This window comes from Natator depressus, chromosome 8 (assembly GCF_965152275.1).
Source record: "Natator depressus isolate rNatDep1 chromosome 8, rNatDep2.hap1, whole genome shotgun sequence".
Lineage (NCBI taxonomy): Eukaryota > Metazoa > Chordata > Testudines > Cheloniidae > Natator > Natator depressus.
In genome coordinates, this window is record NC_134241.1 from 88851848 (window position 1) to 88877191 (window position 25344).

Genomic DNA, 25344 nt, shown 5'->3' on the forward strand with positions numbered 1-25344 from the left:
TGCTAGTTTGTCCTTAAATCAACTGTATTTATGAGGTTTTGGTTGCCTATCAGTATTTATGATATCCCAAGAACCAGCTGCATTTTATAAAAGCTGAGTAAAAAAAAAACAAACAAAATCAACATCACACTCTCCCTGACTTTGGTAACAGGGGTACGATTTTACAATGAAGCATCGTGGTTTAAAAAATTAAAAAACATACACTGGTAAAATACTAATAGTCTGAATCTTCATATAAAAAAGCAAGTAACAAAATTGAAATATGCCAATCAGGTGACTGTGTGGAAGCTTTGCTGACAGCAAGTTTAACATGAATGTTACAGCCTTCAGGAAGAGGAACGAACCCAAGCTCTTAATCTGAAACCCCTGCCTGTACTAACGAGAAATTGATTTTGTACCTTCACCACATTCTCTCAATGTAAACAGTTTTGAAACATCTTGTTTTCTTAAGCAGGGTGTATTGGAAATTGATATTTTTCAACTTCCTACCTATGCTTACTTGATTGCTTTATGTATAGTATACTCTGAAAAACTATAATAGGAGGAAATACTTGGGGGTAGGGGGAAAGGGAACAGATATTTTGTGGAGGACCACAAGTGCTCGCTTGTCAATATCTACATCTCTAGAGCAGCTGGTTTCTGGCTCAAACAGCAGAAACTGCTCTTCCCTAGTCTTTCAGCCCTGTGGGTTGCAACTCTTCTTTCATTTTCAAGATCATATATCACCATCTCATGCTTTTAGAAACTCAAAATTCACTGCATGAGATACAGAAAAGATGGGATCTACACTCACAACCCAGAAATGCTGAAGTCAATGAATTAGAGAGCTTTCATCCTAAAGAACATGGGGGGCGTGGGGGGAGGACAGCAAACAAAATTAAAAACTTATTCTTTGTAATCAGAAATATCAACTTATTGGACCAACTTCTGTTGGTGATGCAATCAAACATATAATAATCAATAGGCCATTACTCCCTTGCTGGATTTTTTCTCATTTTGATGATAAAAAGAAAAATAAGACAAATTCAGTAAACATGGCAAATTTCCACTTTTTTTTTTTTTTTGGAAACCTAACTTCAAATAACATGCTTGGTTAAAACAACAGCCCTTTAATCTTGGTTTTAAAGTGCTAGGGAAAGGATGGACCATCTTCACCTTCTGGAGAGGATTTGATCAAGGATTTTGGTGTTTGGCCATCACTTCTGTGAGGAGAGCTAGTTCTGGAGAAATCCTGTCTTCTGCAAGAAGACGCCCCAGAAACTGGATGGCATTTGGAACCTGACCCATTTCAAGAGAGATTGTAGAAGGACTGGGAGAGGGATCTTGCCTTCATCCAAAAATTCACACTTACCTAGAACCACGTAACAACTTCCTATGCTCTGCACAAAGATGCTAGGTGGAGTAGCTGGGCATGTGGCAAGTGGGTGACTGGGTGATTTATATGACAAGAGTCTTTCATGCTCTCAATCGGCTCAGAACAGAAATTATTAATTAACAGAATCTACATCAAAGCAGCACAAGAGGGTTTCCTGCTATGTAGGCAGACGAGACAGTAAGGGCTTAAGTACTGGAGGAGGATGGAAGAAACTCAGTCGTCTTCCATTTCATGCCAGCAGCTCTACATTCATTGTAGAAACATGGCAGTCCAAGATCCTTACACGTTTTAACCCAATATATCTTTGCTTTCCTTTGAAGCTACCTCAGGTTACCCTTTCTTCAGCTTTCCCTCTCAGTTTATGCCACCTGGCTTTCATCAGAAACTTTGCTAGCCTCAGCAGCCACTTGTGGCTATGCTTCCTTGTCTGCTATGTTGCAACCTGTAGACTTTCAACTCACACAGTGGGCCTAATTTTGCTCACAGCCTGATACTGTCTAGGCTTACCAGGTTCCCCCTCATTTCTACAGTCCCTGTATCTCCTGAGTAGAGCTGCTCAAAAAAAAAAAAGGTGTTGGGAGCAGGCATGCAGAAGATGATCACATTTTTTCCAATTTCTGTTCTTGTTTTTCTTCAAACATTTTCGAAGTGCGCTGAGGAAGTTGAGTCCACCAGCCCTTAAAATAATAATTATAATGTCTATTATGTAGATAGCATCCAAAGATGCCCCGATTCACTGAGTTTACAATCTAAGGACAGTAAGGGTGTGAAAGATAAAAGATATGTTATTAGATCAGGGGTCTCAAACACGTGGCCCGCGGAGTTATTTGCTGCGGCCCGCTAAGCTCCCCGCCCCCCCGGATTTATTTCCTGCGGCTGCCAAGCTTCCCTCCCCCGCAGCGCGCTGTGTCCCTGCTCCTCTGCCTACCTCCAGGTGCTTCCCGCCGCCAAACAGCTGTTTGGCGGTGCTTAGCACCTTCCCAGAGGGAGGGGGAGGAGCCGCATGCTCAGGGGAGGAGGCGGAGAAGAGGCGGGGCAGTGGCGGGGATTTGGGGAAGGGGTTGGAATAGGGGCAGGGAGGGGGCGGAGCTGGGGTGGGGACTTTGGGGAAAGGGTTGGAATGGGGGTGGAAAAGGGGTGGGAAGAGGCGGGGCCTCATGGAAGGGATGGAGTGGGGGCGGGTCCAGAGGCGGAGTGGGGGGCTTTTGTATCTTTATATGAAAAGGTGTCAGTGATGTGGCCCTCAGGCCAATGTACTAGTCCTCATGTGGCCCTCGTGGTGATTTGAGTTTGAGATCCCTGTATTAGATATTTCTGTATAGCCTAAGACAAAACGGAAGACAAAAATAATGTGGGGGTTTCTTTAGATTAGTTTGTAATTTAGATTGTGGTTAGATTTGTTTACATGACTTGTGATTGTTCGGGTATGCATGGATCTCTAGTTTTTAAATATATCTGTTAATAACTATCATCAACTTTGTTTATGAAGATAATGCTAAGAAGCTGAGGCTTTAGTGTTCTGAGAAAACGCTAACACCTAGTGCCATTTAAGGAACGAAGTTACACATATATGGCTGCTGTAATAAGCATGCTGCAAGAAATGAATTAGTATAGGCAGGATTACTAGATTGCATTCTAAAATTAAGGCAATTTACAAAAGCCTGTGTTATTTGTTCAAATGAAACAGCCAGTTGACCATGTTGCTTATTTATTACATCTCATTCAGAATGAAACTTGATCAAGATGTGGGGCAGTGATGTCCTCCCTTTGGAAGTTTCTCCGTAAATTACTTAAAATTAGGTTTAAACCAAATTCATCAAAAATTGACCCACCTGTTGCCTCAGGAGTTACCAAGTCCTCCCAACCTCTAGAGGACAACATTGCACCAGAGGAGTGGTAGCCAGAGGGGAAGCCGGACCAAATCTGAGTGGTGCTGCAAACACACACACACGCGCCCCAGGTTGCAACGCGTGGAGCAGGGAACTGAGCCAAGCCCGGCGGGAGATGGCCCGCTGCTTCAGAGTAAGTGCGGGGCAGGCTCAATCCCCAATATGAGCCCCGAGGGCCTCCCCATCCACAGTGGACAGGGATCAGGGTTGTGGTGCCAGTGTACACGGTGTGCTGCAGGCGACTGGTGTCCTCTCAGAGGAGTGAGGAGAAAATAACAGTAGCAGAAGAGGATGACAACTCTGGCCTATGATTTTGGGCACCCCGTCCAACTTTGGACCGCAGATGGAGCCACAAAAAAAAAGAGAAAAAAATCAAGTTGGGAAGTCGCCTTAGTAAAAAATTTGGAACCAGGGGCTTAAGGCTTCAAATATTAGCAACAACACTGGAGGGTAGTTTGTTGCCGAGACGTCAACACCACACGAATTCGCAGGTCAACACCACATGAATACAGACTAACACGGCTGCTACTCTGAAACCACCACATGAATTGTTTTCTTCAGTACAGAGAAAGATAATGGTCATTAAGAGGGATTAGAAATAAAGCATTTACATCCTTGGCTATGAAAAAAGAAGGAAATTTCCATTATTAAACCAAAATGTTCCAGGTTTTTGCTCTTCTTTAGATATGTCTTGTGCAACTTAAGCAGTTTGTCAGTTCATAACAAAAGAAACCTGTGAACTCACCACCTTGTTATTTAAGACAGAAAATCCTTTCCATGGCAACAAACCATGGTGCGTCAAATACTAAAGTTGTCAGTCCACACATTAGCCAATCAATAGTTGAGATATTAGACAAGAACTAAAAGTGCCCAAGAAAAAAGGAAATCGATAAAAATTGACAAATCTAATATTGTTACCTAACAAAGACTATCTGGGTTGAGAAAAGTTCTCTCAACTGACTGGGATAAGAAGCGTTATTGTTGACTTAGAGAGAGAACCACTTTTACTTCAAAAACAAGGAGGAGTCCTTGTGGTACCTTAGGGACTAACAAATTTATTTTGCTGATACTAACCCGGCTACCCCTCTGAAACTTTTAATTCAGCAATCGCATGGGCCTCATTGTAAATGCAAAGCCCCAGTTGGGGGTAGGAAGAACTAAAAGTGTTAAATGCTCAGATCATGAGTTCCAATACCAATCATCTCTGCATTCCAAAGCGACTGATTCCCCTCCCCCACTCCCATTCCCCCCCACCCCCATTATTCTCCATTCAGGCTTAAAGTGAGAAGGTCTTTTCCTCTGCCATTCTATGTCAGTGAGACTTGGGAAGCTCCACAGGAATTGCTGAGAGATCCAGAAATGCACAAAAGCTTCCTTCCACAAAGCATTCTTTCATCGAGGCAGTGTGTCTATTAAATACCTCCTGTTAATGTGCATACATTTTTATAAAGAGATTATGAACTGAGGACTCATTCACTAAATAACCACACAATAAGATTTTTCTATCCACTACTAGAAAAACCAGAGCTTAAAATTAGTTGCTGGAGGTGTTTCAGAGCCAAGCCAGTATTTCATAACTTCTTTTTGGTAGCAGTCACATAGATGTCGTACCCAAAAAGCCACTGCAGCAGCAGCTCAGCTCACGCTTGACGTGTTTTAATATTATTATTATTTGTAATGGAGAAGTGCTTGGGAGTTTGTCCTGGAGCAGGATCCCAATGTGCTAGGCGTTGCAGAAACACAAAACAAAAGACAATCTCAGTAGCAAGGAGCTTAGTATTTAAGTACAGCAGCTGAGCTCTAACTTGGTGAGAAGCAGCAGCAGCTTTCAGCTTTCATCATGTTTTCAAATGATCCAAAATTACCACCATTTCTCTCCTCTTTAAGTTAGTGCTGTATCGTATGGTATGGGGACCAAGCTTTAGCATGAATTTTTCCAACCTGTAATATGATTGCTCTCTATAAATATATCAGAGGGATAAATAAATACCGGGGAGGGAGAGGAATTATTTAAGCTCAGTACCAACGTGGACACAAGAACAAATGGATATAAACTGGTCATTGGGAAGTTTAGACTTGAAATTAGACGAAGGTTTCTAACCATCAGAGGAGTGAACTTTTGGAATAGCCTTCCAAGGGAAGCAGTGGGGGCAAAAGACCTATCTGGCTTTAAGATTAAACTCGATAAATGTACGGAGGAGATGGTACGATGGGATAACATGATTTTGGTAATTAATTGATCTTTAAGTATTCATGGTAAATAGGCCCAATGGCCTGTGATGGGATGTTAGATGGGGTGGGATCTGAGTTACTACAGAAAATTCTTTCCTGGGTATCTGGCTGGTGAATCTTGCCCATATGCTCAGGATTTAGCTGATCGCCATATTTGGGGTCGGGAAGGAATTTTCCTCCAGGGCAGATCGGAAGAGGCCCTGGAGGTTTTTCGCCTTCCTCTGTAGCATGGGGCATGGGTCACTTGCTGGAGGATTCTCTGCTCCTTGAAGTCTTTAAACCAGGATTTGAGGACTTCAATAGCTCAGACATAGGTGAGAGGTTTTTCGTAGGAGTGGGTGGGTGAGATTCTGTGGCCTGCATTGTGCAGGAGGTCAGACTAGATGATCATAATGGTCCCTTCTGACCTTAATATCTATGAATCTATAAGTCATTTAGGTGTCATCACCGGAATATGAAATGGAACAAACTCAATAGGCTTACTCTTCAAACAGGTTTAAAAATGGCATATCGGTTTCACATTTTCCCTTTTACCAAGGTATGCCTGTTAGTCCTAGTTACTTCTATCAAGGTTGTCCCTTCACCTCTACTGCCTTGAAAGAAATTCAAGTACCTACTTTGTATACCATGGTATAAATATAATGCTCTCTTCAATTTATATTTTTAGTTTATAGACCCTATATTCTACTGTTGGACATATATAAAAAAGCTAGTTTTGGATATTTGAGGTTGCAGTTAGTGGAATGTATTTTCTACACTTGTAGTTAAGTTACTGCATAAATAGACATGTGGGAGAACCCTGCCAAAATTAGATTTATGTACTAGAGAAATGGTACGCCAGTACTTGTGACTATTTTAAAATGCATTAGACTTTGCAGACCTAATTTTATTTCACATGGAGATATCTAACCCAGAAACCACTAATTCATATTGCAGATTACTAGCAAGAGCCCTACTTAAAAATAATATTTGGGGTATCTTAACTGTGAGCCTGAATCCAGTAGTTTTAATGACAATATACTATAGTAGGTTCACTACGTGTAGATCGATAACTGAAACATTAGAAGGCAAAGAGAATTTTTGGAATGAAGTACTTTTCCGCCGGTTACTGCTGCAGTCAATAGCTGCTAAGAAAAGATCAATACAGTAAGCATAATGCAGTTTCCATGGCAGTGAGCAGTTTGACTTTTAGCTGACAGACCATAAATACCCTATGCATTGTTGTTAAATGAAATATGAAGTTGAACATTCATTAATATCACACGGTTTGTAACAGCAATAACAACTTCAGGGCCAAGTATTTCATGGCAGCTAATGCCCAGCTATAGACCAGAAGCCAAGAAGCCACTGACCATCAGAAAATATGCTCGTAACTGCTTAGTTATTAAATTAGAAAGGCAATTTGTAGATCCCCAACTACTCTGGATTAAAGAAGCAGGTACACGTTATAGATATCTGGTGAATGCAGCTCTCAGGATATACAACACTCATACTTTAGCTCTGCTAGGCCTGGGTTGGAACATTTAAACAAAACAAATAAGGAAGCCATAAAAGTTCACACTTCTTAAATAAAAGGTGGATTTTATCTATTAGTTGATGTTTGTAGTGATGTGATGGATGTGCAAATCCAAGCAGTTTGAGATTTTACTCCTCCCCACATACGTTCTTCTTATGAAAATTAAATTAAGTTTTATTCCAATAGATAGAGGGAGGAAAAATAAAATCTTGAACCCCTTCTTGTTTTCACGCATCCGTAACAAAACTTAAGGCCAGTTTCAGAATGAAGGCTTTTTACTCACTTGCTAACTCTCACCCATTTGTATGGATACTGTAAACAATATATACGTTATTCTGAGACCTCTGCAATATGTAACATGATGGTGTGAATTAGGCACTGAGTGAGAGACCTTTTTCAGATTTCAATGCACAGTGAATGATCCTTAGAGCAGTTACTGAGGGCTTGTCTACACTACAGCTTACATAGGTATAAGTTATGTCGTTCAGGGCTGTGCATATGATACCCCCTGAGCAACATAAGTTACGCTGACCTAAGCACCGGTGTGGACAGCACTATGCCGGTGGGAGAAGTTCTCCCACCAACATAGCTACTGCGTTCTCGCAGAGGTGGTTTTATTATGCCGGCAGGAGAGCTCTCTGCCATCAACATAGAGCATTTTCAGCTGTGTTACTGTGGCACTCCTAGTGTAGATTAGCCCTGAGATGATCTAGATGATCTGCAATAACTCTGCTAACCACCTACAATACCAAGAGGAATGAGCTCTTGCTGTGTGAAAGATTTACACAAACATACATGGGAGGGGGAAAACATGTTAAAAAATAGGAAAGTGTGCTCGTAAAGTAAAAGAAATCAGCAGTGAAACTCAGGGGCAGTATTTGAAAGCACTTAACTCATTCTTGAGGGGCAGATTTCAAGTTAATTTTAGCACCAATTTTGTTGTTATGGGCGGTTTTCAAATAAACACAATTAAACAGATACTCCATCTTACAAACAATTTCTGTTGGTAAACAGATGAGGATCAGTAAGGGTTGAAAGCAGAGGTCAAGTTTTTAAGTGACCTTAGCTTTGTATTTTCATACTTCAGTTTACTCACCCCCACCTCCTACGTGTGATTTCAACCTTAAATTTCCAAGCTAGTATCAGTGTTTAAGAAAACTACAACTGTCTCTTAAGGGTTTTAAATAGTTGGTATCATTCCTGCACTGCTTCATGAAGTGTTTTGCCTTGTAATTTCAGTGTATATTTATGTGGCCAAGGACTGAAAATCTCTATTACACATATAAATGTGCAAAGTGGCAGATTTTACAAAATTAAAATCTCAACATTAACTGCCTTTTCCATATAAATGGTACATACTGTATCTTTCCAGTGCATTCTATTCTGTACCTGTGATTAAATATTTATTTGTTGTTTAATTTTTTCAGGCCTGATTCTGCTCTGACACTGATGAAAATCAAGAGCAACCCCTCAGAAGTCAATGGAATTACACTGGTGTAACCAAGATCATAATTAGGCCTCTTATCATCTACCTAGCTAACTTTGAAATATTTAATTTGGGAGAGGGAGCAGAGATGGTTAGACTAACTATACAGATGGTTAGAAGAAAAATTAAAATCAAAAGATTTCAGATTTTTTAAAAACAAAAAATTAATCAGAAACATCAAGACAATTTGTTGGAGGGTTTTAAATTACGTATGATTTGCATCTTCAGCTACTTCTTGAAATGTATGGCCTGCTGATTATAGGTAGCTCTTTTGGTAAAGAAAATATTTTAACTGTTTTGAAATTAAGATTTTAATAAATTCTACATAATTTTAAAATCAAAATTATTCAATAATCTGTGCTGGGAAAAACAAAAAAATTAAAGAAGTTTCAAAACCAATTTTATATTAAGTTGTTTTGAAATGAAGAGACAGCTCTTCAAGCTTCATGTCCCAAAAAAGTAGTAAAATTGTTCTTTTTTCTGTATCTCAGACTCTTTGAGAGTTTTAAAATTCTCCTGATTATGAAAAATACACCTGCATTTTTGTTTCCTAAAACTCCATATAAGGATTTATCTGTCAAGCTGCAATCCAGGAATGGTTAATGTATCATTTCTAAATTTTAACATCTGATTACATACTTATAGATGCTCCGTGATAATTACTCAGGCTTTTTCTTTACCTCTTAGCTAAAAGTTTGAACATTTATTTTCATTTTCCACCTTAATCCCCATACAGTATTAAAATTTAAAAAGAAAAATCAAGGCTTCTTAAAATAAACATTGAAATTCTGTGCATCTGGCTACAACAGACTTTCTAATTTTAAATATGCCAGACCAAAGACTTTGGCATTTATAGTAAAAATAGAAGCATAAACATTGCTGTATAATTTGTCAAACTGGAAGTCCCCAGTGTTTATTCCGATGTCCCTGCAGGGCCCAGAAAGTGTAATTTTCTCTGTAACTTAGTTTTTTTTGAGGCTCAACTCCACCAATCCAGACTGGGGGACTAATTCCCACAGCACACCGGACAGTCATTGGGTAGTCAATAGCAAAAGGAATAAAAAAGAGCAATTAAGGACTAGTACTGGAAACATCACATAGGATTCTGTAGTCAAAAGATATGTCCAAGGAGGCTCAATGATCTTCTGTCTAGACCAGTGGCTCCCAAACTTGTTCTGCTGTTTGTGCGGGAAAAGCCCCTGGCGGGCCGGGCCGGTTTGTTTACCTGCCGCTTTTGCAGGGTCGGCTGATCGCGGCTCCCAGTGGACGTACTGGCCGCCGCTTCCAGCAGCTCCCATTGGCCTGGAGCAGTGAACCACGGCCACTGGGAGCCGCGATCGGCCAAACCTGCGGATGCGGCAGGTAAACAAACCGGCCTGGCCCGCCAGGGGCTCTCCCTGCACAAGCGGTGGAACAAGTTTGGGAACCACTGATCTAGACCATAGTTTCATTAGTGTATACAGTGCATGAACACCCAATTTAAACTATTCCTTCACGAAAGGCCTCTTCCCTCTATTCCAAATAAGATGAAACTATCACATTGAACGGAACTCTAAATTTTAGAGGGACCTGTTATACTTTATCTAGAAGCAATAAGCCCGGGGGAAATGGCATACAAACCCCATATTTTATCTAAAAAATGCTGCTTTGGAACCTTTGGTGCATCATTCCAAAACTGACAGATTAAGCTCTGCTATAGGAGAGTAGAACCAGACCCAAGTCCTCAGAATACACAACCCTTTCAGCTCCTACGCTTAAGGAATTAATAGTCACAGCACCTGATTCACTGAGCCATGGTGGTCTTTGATGCTTCCATCATCTCATCTTACAACTTTCACATATCCGAGGGGGAGGGGGAGCTGATCAAAAGCCCTCTCTCACCTTTTCCTCCAAGTAATATTTAGTTCTCCAAAATCAACAGACCACCACCAGAAATTGAGGCTCAGAGAGATTGACTTACCCATGGTCAGGTAGAGTCAAAGTCACTTGCGGAGCCAAGAATTGACCCCAGATTGGCCGAGTCCCAGTCCAGCACATGAACCCTTTCCTGTTTCCAGTAATCTACCTGCTTCTTGTTGCATCACTACAAAGACTTAGTATGTATCATGCACTACAAGCCATGGTAGCTCACCTCCTGGTCTGGAGTGGAATTTTGGGAAGGAAGGAGCGACAACTCCTGTGTGAATCTCATCCTTTCAAAACTCAGGGGAGAGAGTGAGTGTCTGAAGATCATGGTGAATAACATGGGTTCTTGGTGTTACAGACCAAGAAAGTGAAGAAGCATCTAAAATTAAAATCCAGGAACACTAGATAAGATTCTGGAATCAAGCCTGATGACGCCACGTACAATGATATCACTCTCATCACCCTTGGTTAATCTCTATTTTCCAGAAAATTGTTTATCATCAAAAGGAGAGAAAACCTGTATCCTGGGCAAGGGAATTCAGAATGCATCTGTTACTGGAGCTCTCTGCTCATTGGACCTTTTACAATAGGACACAAGCTTAGGATATTGGTCATGACTGCCAACAATTTAGTGGAGTTCTCTGTCACCCACCCCACAAACGAACATGCTACTCAGCAGATGGAGCTCCTGAGGATGATGTGCCCACTCCCTGAGTGAACTGATTTGTGGCATGTTGGGTTAAATCGACTATTTTTGACATCACACTCTCCCACATACATACCCGTTACGCTGAATTTTCTGGAAGAACCAGCCTCCTTAGCTCTCCAATGAAGTGAGATGCCATTTCCATCCCTGAGAAGGGGAAGTAGGTGAGTGAAGGTGTAGGAGGCCTTTTGCTGTTATCACTGGACTGGCAAAGTAACTTTATAAATTGTACATTACACAAAGTGATGGATTAATCCTCTTAGCACCTCTAAGAAGAAAATGACCCGTGGCTGACAACAGCCATTTGCCACGCTCTCCATATTGGTCTAATCATCATCCAAATGGCGTTGAAAACTATGATGTCTATATTTGCCATATCACCAAATGACACCACATGTGAGGGGGGGAAAGCAGTAGTGACCAGATGATCAATGACTGACATCCATCAAACCACCAGGTTATTTTCCTCAAGTAAAAAAAGCCCTGGAATAGGAGAGGTCAAGATTCTCCTGCTTGTGTGGGTGACTTTGAATCAAAGCCAAGGTGCTCTTTGGCTTCCCGTTCATTTTCATCTCCTGCTCCAGGTCCCCGTCCTGGCACTAAAGCCCTCAATAGACTCAAAGACGCCTCTCCTTTCATGACTCACAAATATAGCTGCACTCATTTTCAACAAATAAGCTACTGTAGCCCTACATGAACTTTTGGGGGTGGGACAGTGATGAGTCATTTCTGAATGGAGGAATCTCATAATTAGAGTCAAATGAGCCCAGACTGTTTCTGATCTTGATGAAAAGCTCATCGTTCTGTCACACAATAATGGGATCTGCAGAACAATTAAATGGGAGGGGAAAGGGCTCTAAGGAAATCCAAGTCTAAGCAGCAAAACCCAAAAATGGAAAGAGCAGGGCCCACTAGAGATTTACCTTTTTGCAACTGTTTACTTCTATACTTACAGGGAACCCAACTCCACAATATCTAGATCCTAAAAAAAAGGCATAGATAGATGACTATGTGGGCTGTGAAACAACAATTGTGATCACTGTCTGCCTAACACAACACTCAAAACCTAAGGGATATTACACCTGGACACAGAGAGAAAACTGGATGGCCTCATGTTATTGAATAAATATAAACCTGCTCCTACTCTTCTTTCACCCACTGTTCAATATGTAAAATTCTCTCTGCTTCCTCCATCATCTTCCCCGGGGTTGGAAATGTTTCCAGCCTTGGCCCAAACAGGCTCCCACTCTAGTTAGTTTCGAGATTTTGTGCCTCTCCCCTCAGACTCTTTTTGTTCCATATTAATTCTGAGGTAATGGATCAGGAGTAAGTACTTCTAATGCTTCACTTACTGGACGTAGAGAGAGAACAGTGAAGCTGAACAGAAGATGAATTGATTATGAAAGCACCAGAATTATTTGGCATGTTTGTGGCACTATTTATTAACATATCATGAGGTTGGACTATATCCATATTGGATCTGAACGTGCAGAAACAGGAAATCCCCGCCCCCCCAAAAAAGTCAGTGTGCGTCTATTTCAATAGCTGTCTTGTGAAAGTTGTGTCAAGACTCCTATCTATCCAAGCAAAGCTTGACAGTGGACAAAGGTTGGAACATATACTCTTCCAGATGGTTCTTGGAAGATAAACTGGCATATAGAACCTAACGTAATTTTATAGAGAAAATTAACAAATAGCAGCTGCAGAGAAGAGTGGCCACTTCACTCACCTCAGCAAGGAAACATACATGAAAAAAATTAACCTGGACACAAAGCAAGTACAGCAATGTTGATCAAACAGATGACTGCAGCTAGGATTTGTTTAAAAACCTTATACGAACACCAGCTCCATTTATCCTCCAAATTTGCTGGGGACAAAATGCAGGTTTTATAGTGAAATCTGCCAAGTTCTCAGAGAAGCCCTTTAGATTCTGGATATTGGGGACTAATATGACAGGGCAGGGGTGCTGTCTTGAATAGTACTCAAATATGCTCCAGAAATGCGGTACAGTACAAAGGAAGACATGCAGTAACCTTACCAGAGGAAAAGGAGGAAGAAGCACTGCTGAAGATTTCCAGACTCTGCAAACCTCTTCTAGAACTTCCCAATGTGTCTTTAAAGTCTTTTCCTCTGGCCTAATTTCCATCTGTGGTGATCATATAGTTAGCCATAAATTTCTGCTAGGTCTTAGGGGTATATGAAAAAGATGGGGAGGGGCAGGGGAGAAAGCATAAAAATACCTAATTATAGTGCCCTATAAAGTGCTGGCTGACATACAATTGTGGCTTCTCTCAGGAAGCATTATGGTTTCTGTTCTCTAACTAGTAGAGTGGTTGCAGCTTCAAATGTCATGTCCAAAGGCAAAGTGAAGACTGGACATTTAAAGAAAGAAGGAAGTTCTAGCAGAAACAAGGACTTATGGGCTACTTCTGCTTAAGAGCTGTGAAGCAGGAAAACCCATCAGTATGAATTGGGAAGAGCAGTCTTCTTGCCAGCTGTTTGTAGCTGTGCAAATATACTTGCAAATGCACTCTTAAACTCTTTTGCAGTCAGCCTATAACTGGTAGTAGTGAAAAGTGATTTGATTTAAGCCTTGCCTCATACTGTGCATTACCACTGCTGACTTGTAACATTCATAATCATGTTCCAAGAGTCAACTTGGATTTCTTCTGCCAAACAATATGTAGTCTTAGTGGCAATGCTGGATTCTGTGGGCCATAGAAGAGGCCATGAAAAATTGACACCCCAAGTCCCTAGACCAAGAGAGCTCAGAAGCAGTGCTGAGGAAAGAGAGGGATGCACTTGGATTCCAACATGAAAGTGAGTAGAGGGAGAAATAACCTTCTCACTATACAAACACCTCCTGCTAACGGATTACCAAGTTCCTGATCCTAATTCATATAAAGACAGCTTGGGGTATGGCTGCTTGAAAGTTTTCCATCAGAACTGTTTTTAGACAGAAAATTGGAATTTTTACACAACTAAATTTTTCACAAATGGTATCTGCTTTCCATGGAAAATTCCACTCCCCTCCACCCCCCCCCCCAAAAAAAAAAACCCAAGAAACTAAGTGTTTCTGTTTGGCTGTCATGCTGCAAAAAGAAAAGGAGTACTTGTGGCACCTTAGAGACCAACCAATTTATTTGAGCACAAGCTTTCGTGAGCTACAGCTCACTTCATCGGATGCAATGACTGCAGTGACTCATGGGAGTTGTATTCAATTGCAGTATGTGGAAGTGTAATATTGTATAAGTATAACGTTGTATAAGGGGACATGCTGGATACATTGTTTATGAGAGGGCATGCCAAAACATGTTACAAAGTATCTGAGGGAGCACACGTAGGGACAGTTAGCTTTTGAATGGAGAAGCAATTAAGATAGCGCCAGCACGTCTAAGAAGCAGGCATCAGAATGGAAGGTGTGAAGGGCAATTAGTTAAGTTAACTGGAAGCTGTTAAAGGAGATTGTTAAGGGTGGCAGGTAATTGAAGATACGTGACTGGTCTCAGGGATCTCGAAGGGTGGTGACTAAAATCTTTTTCTTCTTTTGTCTGTAACTTCTCTGTAACTTGTTCTCCAAAAAACTGTATAAATTAAGAGACACAAGCCGCACTCGGGGGGCTCACTTCTAAATGTATTAGCAGAGCAGCTTTGCTAATAAAACAGAGTGGTCTGATAAATTGTGAGTCTGAGTCAAACTTTGACAAGTATGTCCCTATTCTCCACACTGGGCGAGACTCCCCAGCCAGATTACTTCTCCCATGATGTACCAACCAGTTCTGGATAACTATCACCCTGTTTTTACTAATGAACTTTATTAAGCTTTGTTTTCAATTTATGGCCTAGCATTATATTGTTCTATAAAACTTTTTATTAACAGTTTCACTGTTGAACAATACGGAATAGCGCTACAACAAATTACAGGGAAGTTAAGATTACTAAAGGCTAGATTCATAAAGAAACATAGGTGCAGCAAACTGAGTGTCACCACACCTAACTTTTAGTCATCTTAAAAAAAGAAAAAAAAAAAATTAATGGGATTCATACCTAGGGTCCCTGTACAGTGAATGGGGAGAAGCATCTCAATATGAGATTCACAAAAATCAGCAATGCTAGCTGGCTCCTCGCCTAAGCTAGCCAACAGGAAATGCAGAGGAGAGGGGTATGTCCTAAGCCCCACCCCTCTCCCAGGCCATGTCTACACTACCCGCCAGATCGGCGGGTAGTGATCGATCTATTGGGTATCGATTTATGGCGTGTAGTGTAGACGCGATAAATCGATCCCTGATCGCTCTACCGTCGACTCCGGAACTCCACCACGGCGAGAGGCAGAAGCGGAGTCAACGGGGGAACAGCGGCCGTTGATCCCGTGCTGCGAGGACGCGAAGTAAGTGATTCTAAGTCGATCTAAGATACGTCGACTTCAGCTACGCTATTCTTGTAGCTGAAGTTGCATATCTTAGATCGATTCCCTCCCCCCCAGTGTAGACCAGGCCCCAGAGTTAGGCACCTAAGCCCAGGATGCAAAGAGGTGCCTCCCTCTGCTCAGCTGCAAACCCTCTCTTGGTGTTAGAAGCCTATATTGTTTTTTTCAAGAAGCAAGGGGGGAGGACATCAGACCTCCCTCATAACTTTAAACCCAGTGGTTAGGGTGCTCATCTGGAATGTGGAACACCAATGACTCAAATCCCCCTCCACATGAGGAGGAAAAGGGATCTGAACAGGGGCCTGCCACCTCTCAGGTGAGTGTCTGAGCTGTGGGCCATTCTGATGTAGGACCTGCTCAGTCTCTCCTCTTGAAGCTGTTCCACAGTGGATAAATAATTGAAAATGTCATTGGAACAGGGGGACTGGATCCGGGGTCTCAACCCCCAAGTGAGTGCTCTAAACACCACGCTACAGAGTAATTCTCATGCTTGCTCTCGCTCTCTCTGGCCCACCGATTCCTTCATTATTTATTCACAGTGGATAGCTTCAACAGGAGGGAGACTGAGGAAACCCGGCAAGAAAACATTTTAAAGCCTAGTGGCTACTGCACACACCTGAAAGGTGGCAGATCCCTGTTCACCTGATGAGAATGGACTTAAATGCGGAGAGTCTCCTACATCTCAGGTGAGTACCCTAACCACTGGGCTAAAAGTTATAAGGGAGGCAGCCCTCCTCCTGCTCCACTGGCCGTTTTGTGTAAACTCCTCTATGGGGCCCAATCTGGTACGCAACCATGGCACACGCCTACCGGATTGGCACAGCAGGCCGGTTAGGCCAAGGAACATACCCCCATTTGTACATCGCTCTGAGGCTTTGGATCTGGATGGCTGGCACAGAGCTGCAGTACGCACATTCTGAGACAGAAATGTAGGCTCAGAGGGAACTTTTACAGGAAAAACCCAAATGAGTTTAGGCACCTATGGGGCTTGGCTGCAGCTGAGCAGGGGTTTTGTGAATCCCATCGAGGCCTGATTCTGGAATTTAGGCCCTCAAGTGGCAGTCTAGCACCTAAGTCCTTTTGTGGCTCTGGCCCTAAGTGTTTTCCTTTGCAAGGCCTTCCATAACTGCATAGTATGATTTTTTTTTATTACTCTTAAGCATTGGAATGGTGTAATACATCAGAAGATAGAACTGCCATTAGTTGATACCCACAGGGTAGAATTTTTGATACATCCAAAAGAAGGTATTTAAGGCTACGTTTTTATTGTATTATTTATGATGTTCAGAAAGACTTATAAAAAAAGAGGCAAAAGATTGAGTTTAAAGATATAGCTATTTATTATATAGCCCTGACCCTATGCTCATTGAAATCAATGGCAAAGTTCCCCTTAACTTTAAGGGGTGCAGAATCCAGAATCCAATGAAAGTGAACTGGTGTGTTATGTACAAGAAGCATACAAACATATAACATCCTACAGTTATTACATTATTCTCTGCATGGAACACTGATACTGTTTAAACTCAGATTATTTTTTAAATTATGTTGATACCAAACATTTATTTTGTCCCCAAATGCACTTTAACCGACAGTTTACATTTTTGTAGTTATTCCTTCCTATTCTGAAACTCTCATAAATTGCAAATTTATTTTTTAAATTGACATGTAAAATATAAATGTTAATTTCTTTGCTACCAGTGCCAAGGTCAGGCTGATGGAACCACTGCAAGTACTTTGCTATATTGTAGGGATCATTAGGCTTTTGCCATTTCCGCTTTGCTGAATTAAGCTAAGAAAAAGAATTGGCTAACATATACTGTACTTACTTTGTGTGTTTCCTTAACATATGTCTTATCAGCCTTGCCACAGCTGAGAGATTTCAAATTGCTTTATGACATACTTGGATTTCCTCCCATTAATAATTCCTCCTTTCTCCCTCCCATGACTGGCAGGGCTCTTCAACACAGCAGTAAAGTGGGACAGCTAATTATCTAGCAATCCACCTTGCTGCACCACATTTTGGCAACTTTTATCTGCACAGGACAGCTGCGTTCTCTGTGTTTGAAGTGAAATGTCAGTCTCCACTAATGCAACAAGACTTACATCACTAATGATGTCTCGACACTTTGAAGAAACAACTCAAAGCCTAATTAAAAATTCAGATTCATTCTCCTAAGCTTTACTATTTTAAGTGCCCTTCCACCAGGACCGCACTATATCTTTTTGAAATGTTTCATGAAAAAAAGTCCAAGTGGAATAGGATGAAAAACTGCTGCAGTCTTGGGCTTTCACAGAGCCTTCAGAAAGATTGTTATGATTGGATGCAAACCAAGACATAATCATGTAAAACAGATGAGATTTTACTCCACTGGCTTCCACTCCATAATTACTATAATGTATACTATTGAATAAGAAAAAACAGTAGCTCATAAACTATTTATCAACCTGCACTTCTTAATTTTTATTTTGTTTCACTCTCCCAAATGGTTTTCAAGCACAGTAAACCACAACCAGAAGCCAACAGAAAAAAAAATACATAAAAATAGATACTTGTTCTTCTATTCTGTATTCAAGTGGATGCTTTAAAAAAAATAAGTAGATATGAAATTAGAAAAGTTTAATTTGATAAATGTCCTTAATTTTGCAAACTAGAGATCTTGATTTAAGATCATGATAATGATTGATGGTTTACAGATTTTCCCGTGGCACTAATCACCCTAGTATCTGAGCACCTTACAAAATAAAACCATTAATGTCTGTAACACCTGTGAGAGGTAGAGAAATATTGTTATCCCCATTTTAAAGATAGGAAACAGAGGCACAGATTTGCCCAAGGTCACCCAGGAAGTTTATGGTGGAGCCAGAAACAGAACCTAGATCTAAGTTCTAAATCTAATGTGTTATCTACAACTCCAACCTTGAATACCTACCTCTTTTGTGAAGTTTGCTTTTGAGATTTATGGATGAGAAGTGCTAATTCTGGTTACTAGAATTCTTGGTTTATTACAACTCTATCAACAGCATCAGACAACAAACAGTGGTTCTGTACTCTTCAAAATAAAGGTGACATTATTTCCTTCCACACACAATGAAAATCTGACAGCATTCCACTTGTGTCTGTCAGCCTGGCCTGTGTCCCACCCTGCTTTTACTGAAAAGCATTATATGGCTAAACATGCTACTAGTATAATAGTCTCCCAGTCGAGCTGGAGGAGCCTGTATACCATAGGTTTTTCTATTGTGCCCATTACCACAGCATCTGAGCAAGTATTAACACTGTTATTCAGAAACCAGAGCGCTGTAATTTAACAGACAGAAAAATGTAGTTGTTTTTGTCCTTGGGAGTAGCTGACTGCCATTTTAGCAGTCAGGGAGGCATTTTTTTCCAACTGTGCTCCCATGTTTGGAGATGGTGGGGGGAAAGAGAAAGGAAGAATTGTACTCTTCTAGCACAATAAGCATAAAGGATCAGGATGAGAAAGTTGTCAAAATATTCTAAATCCTAAGGGCATATTGCTTGCTTCTGGGTCTACATGGCTTTAAAGTTATGTAGGTACTCAAAATTACAATAGATTTTCCTCTACCAAGCATTCATTAATCCTCTAAACACCCTGTGAGGTAGGTAGGTAGGTATATCTCCATTTTATAGACAAGGAGTCTGAGTTAGAATGAATTACCCAATGCCACTGAAAAAGTCAGTATTGTAACTCAGGAGGTCATAGGTCCTGTGCTTGTTAAAAAACGGTCAACATTTTCACAAGAATTGTGTCCTGTTTTTCCAGTCAAAATTTCTGAAGTTTTTCAACCAGCGATCTACACTACAATTACAATGGAAGCAGGGAAACCAATCTGGGATTAACCAAATAACAGAACATAGTTAAGGGCCAGTGTACTCTGTTCGAACTGGGTTAGGACACAATCTCCAACTTGGTTGTAATTTTAATGTAAAGCCCTGTAGTTTTTAAAATGACTGCCAAGTGCCAACTGAACAGACAACTCAGAAGAATACACAGAATTTGCCCATTAACCTGTTCATTCAACAAAGTACCATCTTTTGTGGCTTGTGACATTAAGATAGTCCATTAAATGTATGGTCTACCAAATGATGCAAAGTAATATGGCCGCCTTTTAAAATCACTTGGAGCACACAAACATAACTTAAATTGCCAGTTTAAGCATCAGGTGTTTTCAGAACACACATCATTGCCAAAACATACTGTAGCTGCTGCTCTACACCCACCTCCCCAGAACCCAACAGCTCCAGCCATACAACAGAAGAAGAAGAATTGCCAAAACAAAATTTCACAGTAAAATCAGATGGTTTTTGTCAACTTGAAGTCTAGCTACTGGTTTGGGCAGGGATGGGTGGGTAAGTAAATTGTAATTTCAGGTACTATGCTTGCCCCAGAATCCCACTGTGGGTTTACAGTCACATTTCTTTGAAAAAGTTTTTCCTCTCCCTGGGCAAGCAACAGGGGAAACAGACTACACAGGTGAAACAGTGAAACAATTTACAAAAGGTTAAATGTTGCCCCTCCTTTGTAAAGCACTTTGAGACCAACCAATGGACAGGGCTATAGAAGAGCTAGACATTATTACATCAACAAAGAATTGGCCCAAAGTGTTGTCAAAGGCATACGGTAAATATATTTCTACATAACACTTGTGATACAATATTCCACAAAGTATATGTGTAATGGGGGCACATATTTGTTCAAAAATAAATGTCCTACCTGCCCACGGAATGCTGCTCCTCACACAAGAAATCACACAGCCATGTTATCCTTACTCACAAGTATCTTTATTTGCAATATTGTTTATGGTATATTATTCTATACATTCAAAGGCTAATTTGAAAGCAACACACTTCCAGCAATAGACCTATGTTTAAAAACATAAAACTTGGTTTAAAAAAAAAAAAAAACCAGCTTCTGCACTGATGCCTGTCAGCTCACCGTCTACAAATAAGATACAGCTGTCCTAATACCAAGACAATTGTTAGAACGATGCTGTCACAATAACTATCATCCTTACTATCCACGCAGAATCAGTATTATTCTTACTATTCACAGATGCATGCATCCCATTCATTCCAGTAGGATTTTGCTACTCTTAGAAAATAAACTATAAAAAGTAAATGTTATATAACAGGATTTCAATACAAGTCCATAAAAACAATGAGCCTTCCTATCAATATTCCAGATACATTTTCTTCACATTAGTGCTGTAATAATTGTATTAGAGGAAGTAGATATAGCATCAAGGAGACAGATTTTGTTTATAACACTAGCCACGTCTCCAACCTTTTGGCTTTTATATATACACCCTCCCCTTTCATGGGCTTCTAAGGCTCAGTGCTCTCCTAGTTCCTCTCTTACCTCTCCAGATGCTCCTTTAATGTTTCCTCTGGAGGCTCCATCTCATCCTCCCTCCCTTTCTCTTTTGGTGGTCCCACCTTCAGTTTTCTCCTCTTCGGACTCTTTCCCAGATTTACATACGCCAAATCAACCTCTCGCCTTCAGTCTATTTACGGATTTCCACCTGCCTCTCTGATACTGCAGCCTAACATTCATTGGATATTTCATTGCCACCTCAGACTCGATGCAGCCACTAAACTTATTGTTCCTTCAAATTCCTCTCTACCTCCCATCTCCATCCCTCCCATCACCAAAGCTCATGACTTTGGAGTCACCATTGACTCCTCTCGCACTCTCTCCTTTCTTCACATTCAAGTTCTTGTCAAATCCTGCCATTTCTTTTTCTATGTACGCTCTCTCAAAAAATAAAAATCCATCTCTCTCTCTCTCTCCATCTCAACTGACCACATACTACAGAATGCCCTATTTGTTTCATGCTTTAAGCACTGCCACCTTTTGCTCCTCTCAACTCCAGTCGATGCTGAACACTGCTGCCCAAAATCATATCTAGGTATCTATGCTAGTTTCCCCTCTTTACTTTCCTGGCTCTCCACAACTCGGCCCTCATCTCCTCCCACATTCCCTGTCATGCTCTCAACTCTGCCCAAGCACTAATCCTAGCCACTTCCTTTGTCTCCTTCACTCACTCCCGCTTTTGGGCCTTCTTCCGTGCTTAGAGCAACCTCCCAATTAAGGTACACAAAGCTCCCTCATTCTTTTTCCAAAACCCCATAAGAACGGCCATACTGAGTCAGACCAACAGTCCATCTAGTCCAGTATCCTGTCTTCTGACAGTGGCCAGCGCCAGATGGTTCAGAGAGAGTAAACAGAAGAAGGCAATTATCGAGTGATCTATCCCCATCATGCAGTCCCAGCTTCTGGCAGTCAGAGGTGTCGGGGCACCCAGAGCATGGGGTTGCTTCGCTGACCATCTTGGTTAAAACTCATTTGTTCCTAAATGCCTTCCAGTAGGAAGGACCACCTGATCACACAGTGCAATACAGAACAATGTAGTATAACAATCTTTTGCCCACAGACTGACAGCTCTTTAGAACATGGAACATGTTGACTGGCACAGCTCTCCTACTATATAGCCCACTAACAGCACTACATAAATACCAAAGATAATAATTCTGTATTAATTGCATGCAGCCCTTTTTGAGGACTAACTGCTTAAATTTAAAGAGTTGAAATTTTATAAAGATTTTTGTTCAACTGTTGGAAGAGATCATCAGAGAAGCTTCTAAAATCACGGGGAGTTTGTTTTCAACCAGTTTTTAATCTGAAACAGCTGTAGCAATGTACAGAGGAAGTGGGGAACGTTCAGATTAGCTTGATGGGACTTAAAACAGCCAAATATTTTAAAGAATCTAGGGCTCATCCTGTCAACTATTGGCTTCACTGTATTAACTGCTTTTGGCCTCACACGATTCAAGTAACAATAAATGCACAGCATTTAGTGTTGTTATTTTGCATACCTATATCCTGGCATCAAGCTAGCTTCCTAAGCCAATAGCCACGACCGGCTACAATTCTTGTGGAGGAACCTGGTTCATTTTATGCCTGCCTACAACACAATGAGGTGTTGTTATGGAAGATAATTTTGAGCATATGTTTTATGTGAGCTGACTTTAAAAAAGAAACAACCTAAAAACAAACCAAAGAAGACACGTGTTGAAGCTGCTAGCACTTGTCAAGAAGGTTTTTTTTTTTTTTTTTTTTTTTTTTTTACAGTGGAGAAATAAGTTGAGAAATATGATAATCCTCATTTAATTTCCATTAACCAGAAGCTCCACCATTTATAGGACTATATATATAATTTTCAGGGGGTAAATATGCCTCTAGATCTCTAGACAGAAAAAGTGATTTCCCTAATGTTCTCTGCATTAATAATTTACTTCTATCTACGTTGTTAAGTGAAGTCATTTACATACATGTCTGATTATAAAAGACAAGACAACAGCTTGGTATTTTCCTGGACAAAGCCCCAGCCCTAGGAGGCCAGCCAACACAATGATGTTTCAAAGGTGGTAGAATGAAGCCAGTTTGGAGAAGATAAAGGGCCATTTGGGGAGGGACCCCTGCTGACCACATAAAAGTGTCACCTACTCAATTTGTGAGGCTTTTAAAACTGCGTTTGGTACTGCCTATACCTTGGATTGCAGTGCATCTGGGATCCGATTTCACTTTTTGTGTCTGTGTATGTTGTAGTTGATTGTTGTAACATAGCTATTAGCATCCTATGCAATTCCAGCCAGTGATTACAGAAATCACAGTAGTTTTACTAAAAAGAAAAGGAGGACTTGTGGCACCTTAGAGACTAACAAATTTATTTGAGCACAAGCTTTCGTGAGCTACAGCTCACTTTATCAGATGCATTCAGTATTTTTACTGAAAGTAGTTTTACAATCATTAATATGCAACCACGAAGGCAGGGATACAAATAATTCCTAATCACCTCTCTCCTCCTGGAGCTGAAAGAAATTACAATGTCAGGAAATGAGATGCAGGAAGATAACAAATTTGTCAAATTGCATATTCCCTTCAGAAAGGATGGTCTCCCTATCTCATCATCATCATGTGTGTAAATTCCACATATAAAAAAACCTCTCCTTCCATGAAGGAACTACAGTTTGTGATTTACTGACATCAGAAAGAAAAATATTCGGAGATGAAAAAGCTAAAATTGTACATGGACCTGAAGGACTTTGTTCAAAACCAGTTAGTATTAAATTCAGCTTTAAATATTGCTATACTTAAAGAAGTCTCAAAATATCCACCTTCAATTACAGCTTGTTTTATAAATAAACCTAAAGTTTACAATTCAAAACCTCTTTTTGAATCTTGCGAAATAAAAGTTTCAGTATTCTTAATTTAAGAGCTCAGAATATATATACACATATACATATATATATACACACACACACACACACATATATACACACATACACACACACATATATGCTGTTGGTTAGTTTTCGGGAATTGTATATAGTCATGAATATAAACAAAAAACAGAAACAAATTCCAAGAAGGAAGTACTTTTTGAGTTTTAAAACAATAATCAAATCCACCTAAAGATTTATCAAGGATCAAGCTTGCCTCTGCCTCACAAAAGGCACAGGTCCCTGAAACTGAAGAGACAAAAGTATGCAAAATAGTTTCAAGACCCTCATAAAATACAAAGTATCCCTGCCCCACGAGGCAACAGCCCCGAACAGGGAGTCATGTTTCAAAACTTTATAACGATGCACTAAACCACAACGATCCAGGAGCTTACTGATCAGCAAATGGCAACAAAAAACAACCCCTACTGACTGGAGGGAGGACGGGGGGTCGTCTGTGTGTCATGCAAAGCTGCATGGTGGGGGGAACTGTGGCCACTGTGGGAAGAGACTCCACAGCCACAGGGCTCTCACCGGCTCCCTGCAAGTCGGGGCAGAAGCGAGGGGCTTGCGGGGGAGAAAGGCGACCGGGGGTGGGGTGACAAGCGGGAGGGAAGTTTGCAAAGAAAGAAATGGAAAGAAAAACAGGAATGAAGCAGAGGAGCGAGAGGAGGAGGGAGCGAGAACTAGGAGAAGAGGAGCCAGATAGAAGAAAGAAAACCAGGAAGAAAGGATGAAGGGAGAGAGGAGCAGAGGCAGGAGAGAGGGAGCGCACACAGGGAAAGGAGAGGAAGAGAACAAGGGGCAGGGAAGGAAGGAAGGAGAAAAGGGCAGGGGGGAAGAGAGGCGTGGAGGGGGAACGGTACCTGCATAGTGACGACCCCCAGCTCCTCTGTGGCAAGTTTCTTCATCTGAGTGGCTAAAACTTGCGCTTCATCCAAGATGGAAAACTCCGTCTCGGCCGCGCTGAGCCTCCAGAGAAGCGCCATGTAAACCAGCCAGAGGGGCCGCTGGAAAGCGCTGCCCCGACGCCAGGGGGAGAGGAAGCGGGGGTTCCGGCGGCCGGAGGAGCAGCGCGCCGGCCAGGCGGCCTCCTCCCGACCTGCCCCCCTCGCCATGCTGCCGCGGGCGCCTTGGAGAGACCCGCGGGGGGGACGGACCCTCCCTCCCCGGGCCGCAGCGCGCAGCCCCCCGCAGCAAACTTTCCACAGCGCCTCCCAAACTTCTGGGCAGCCCCTCCCTGGGCTGGAGGGGTCCCACTAGGGCGCGGGGCTCGGGGGCGCGGCGGCCCACCCCTCCATGCGGGGGACGCGAAAGCCAACCCCTGACGCTCCTCCCCGGAGGACCAGCCACACCAAGCGGCGCCCGCGGCGCGCACCTAGCTCGCCCGCCTGCGCTCCCGCTCCCGCTCCGGGCGCACTGAGCCAGCTTCGGGATCGGCTCCGCTTCGCTGCCGACTGAAAACAGCGGTGGCTGCGGAGGGAGGGAAACTGCGGAGCAGGAGGAG

At 41.7% G+C, this 25344-nt stretch overlaps 1 protein-coding gene across 1 annotated transcript in view; it reads right to left on the reverse strand.

Moving 5' to 3' along the window:
• CACHD1 (cache domain containing 1) overlaps positions 1-25013 on the reverse strand; it is a 189269-nt gene extending 164256 nt beyond the window's left edge. The window contains exon 1 of the mRNA XM_074961589.1: positions 24704-25013. Coding sequence (XP_074817690.1) covers positions 24704-24955 — 252 coding nt within the window. The 5' untranslated portion in view covers positions 24956-25013. The remainder of the gene's footprint in view (positions 1-24703) is intronic.
• Between the last annotated feature and the right edge of the window lie 331 nt (positions 25014-25344).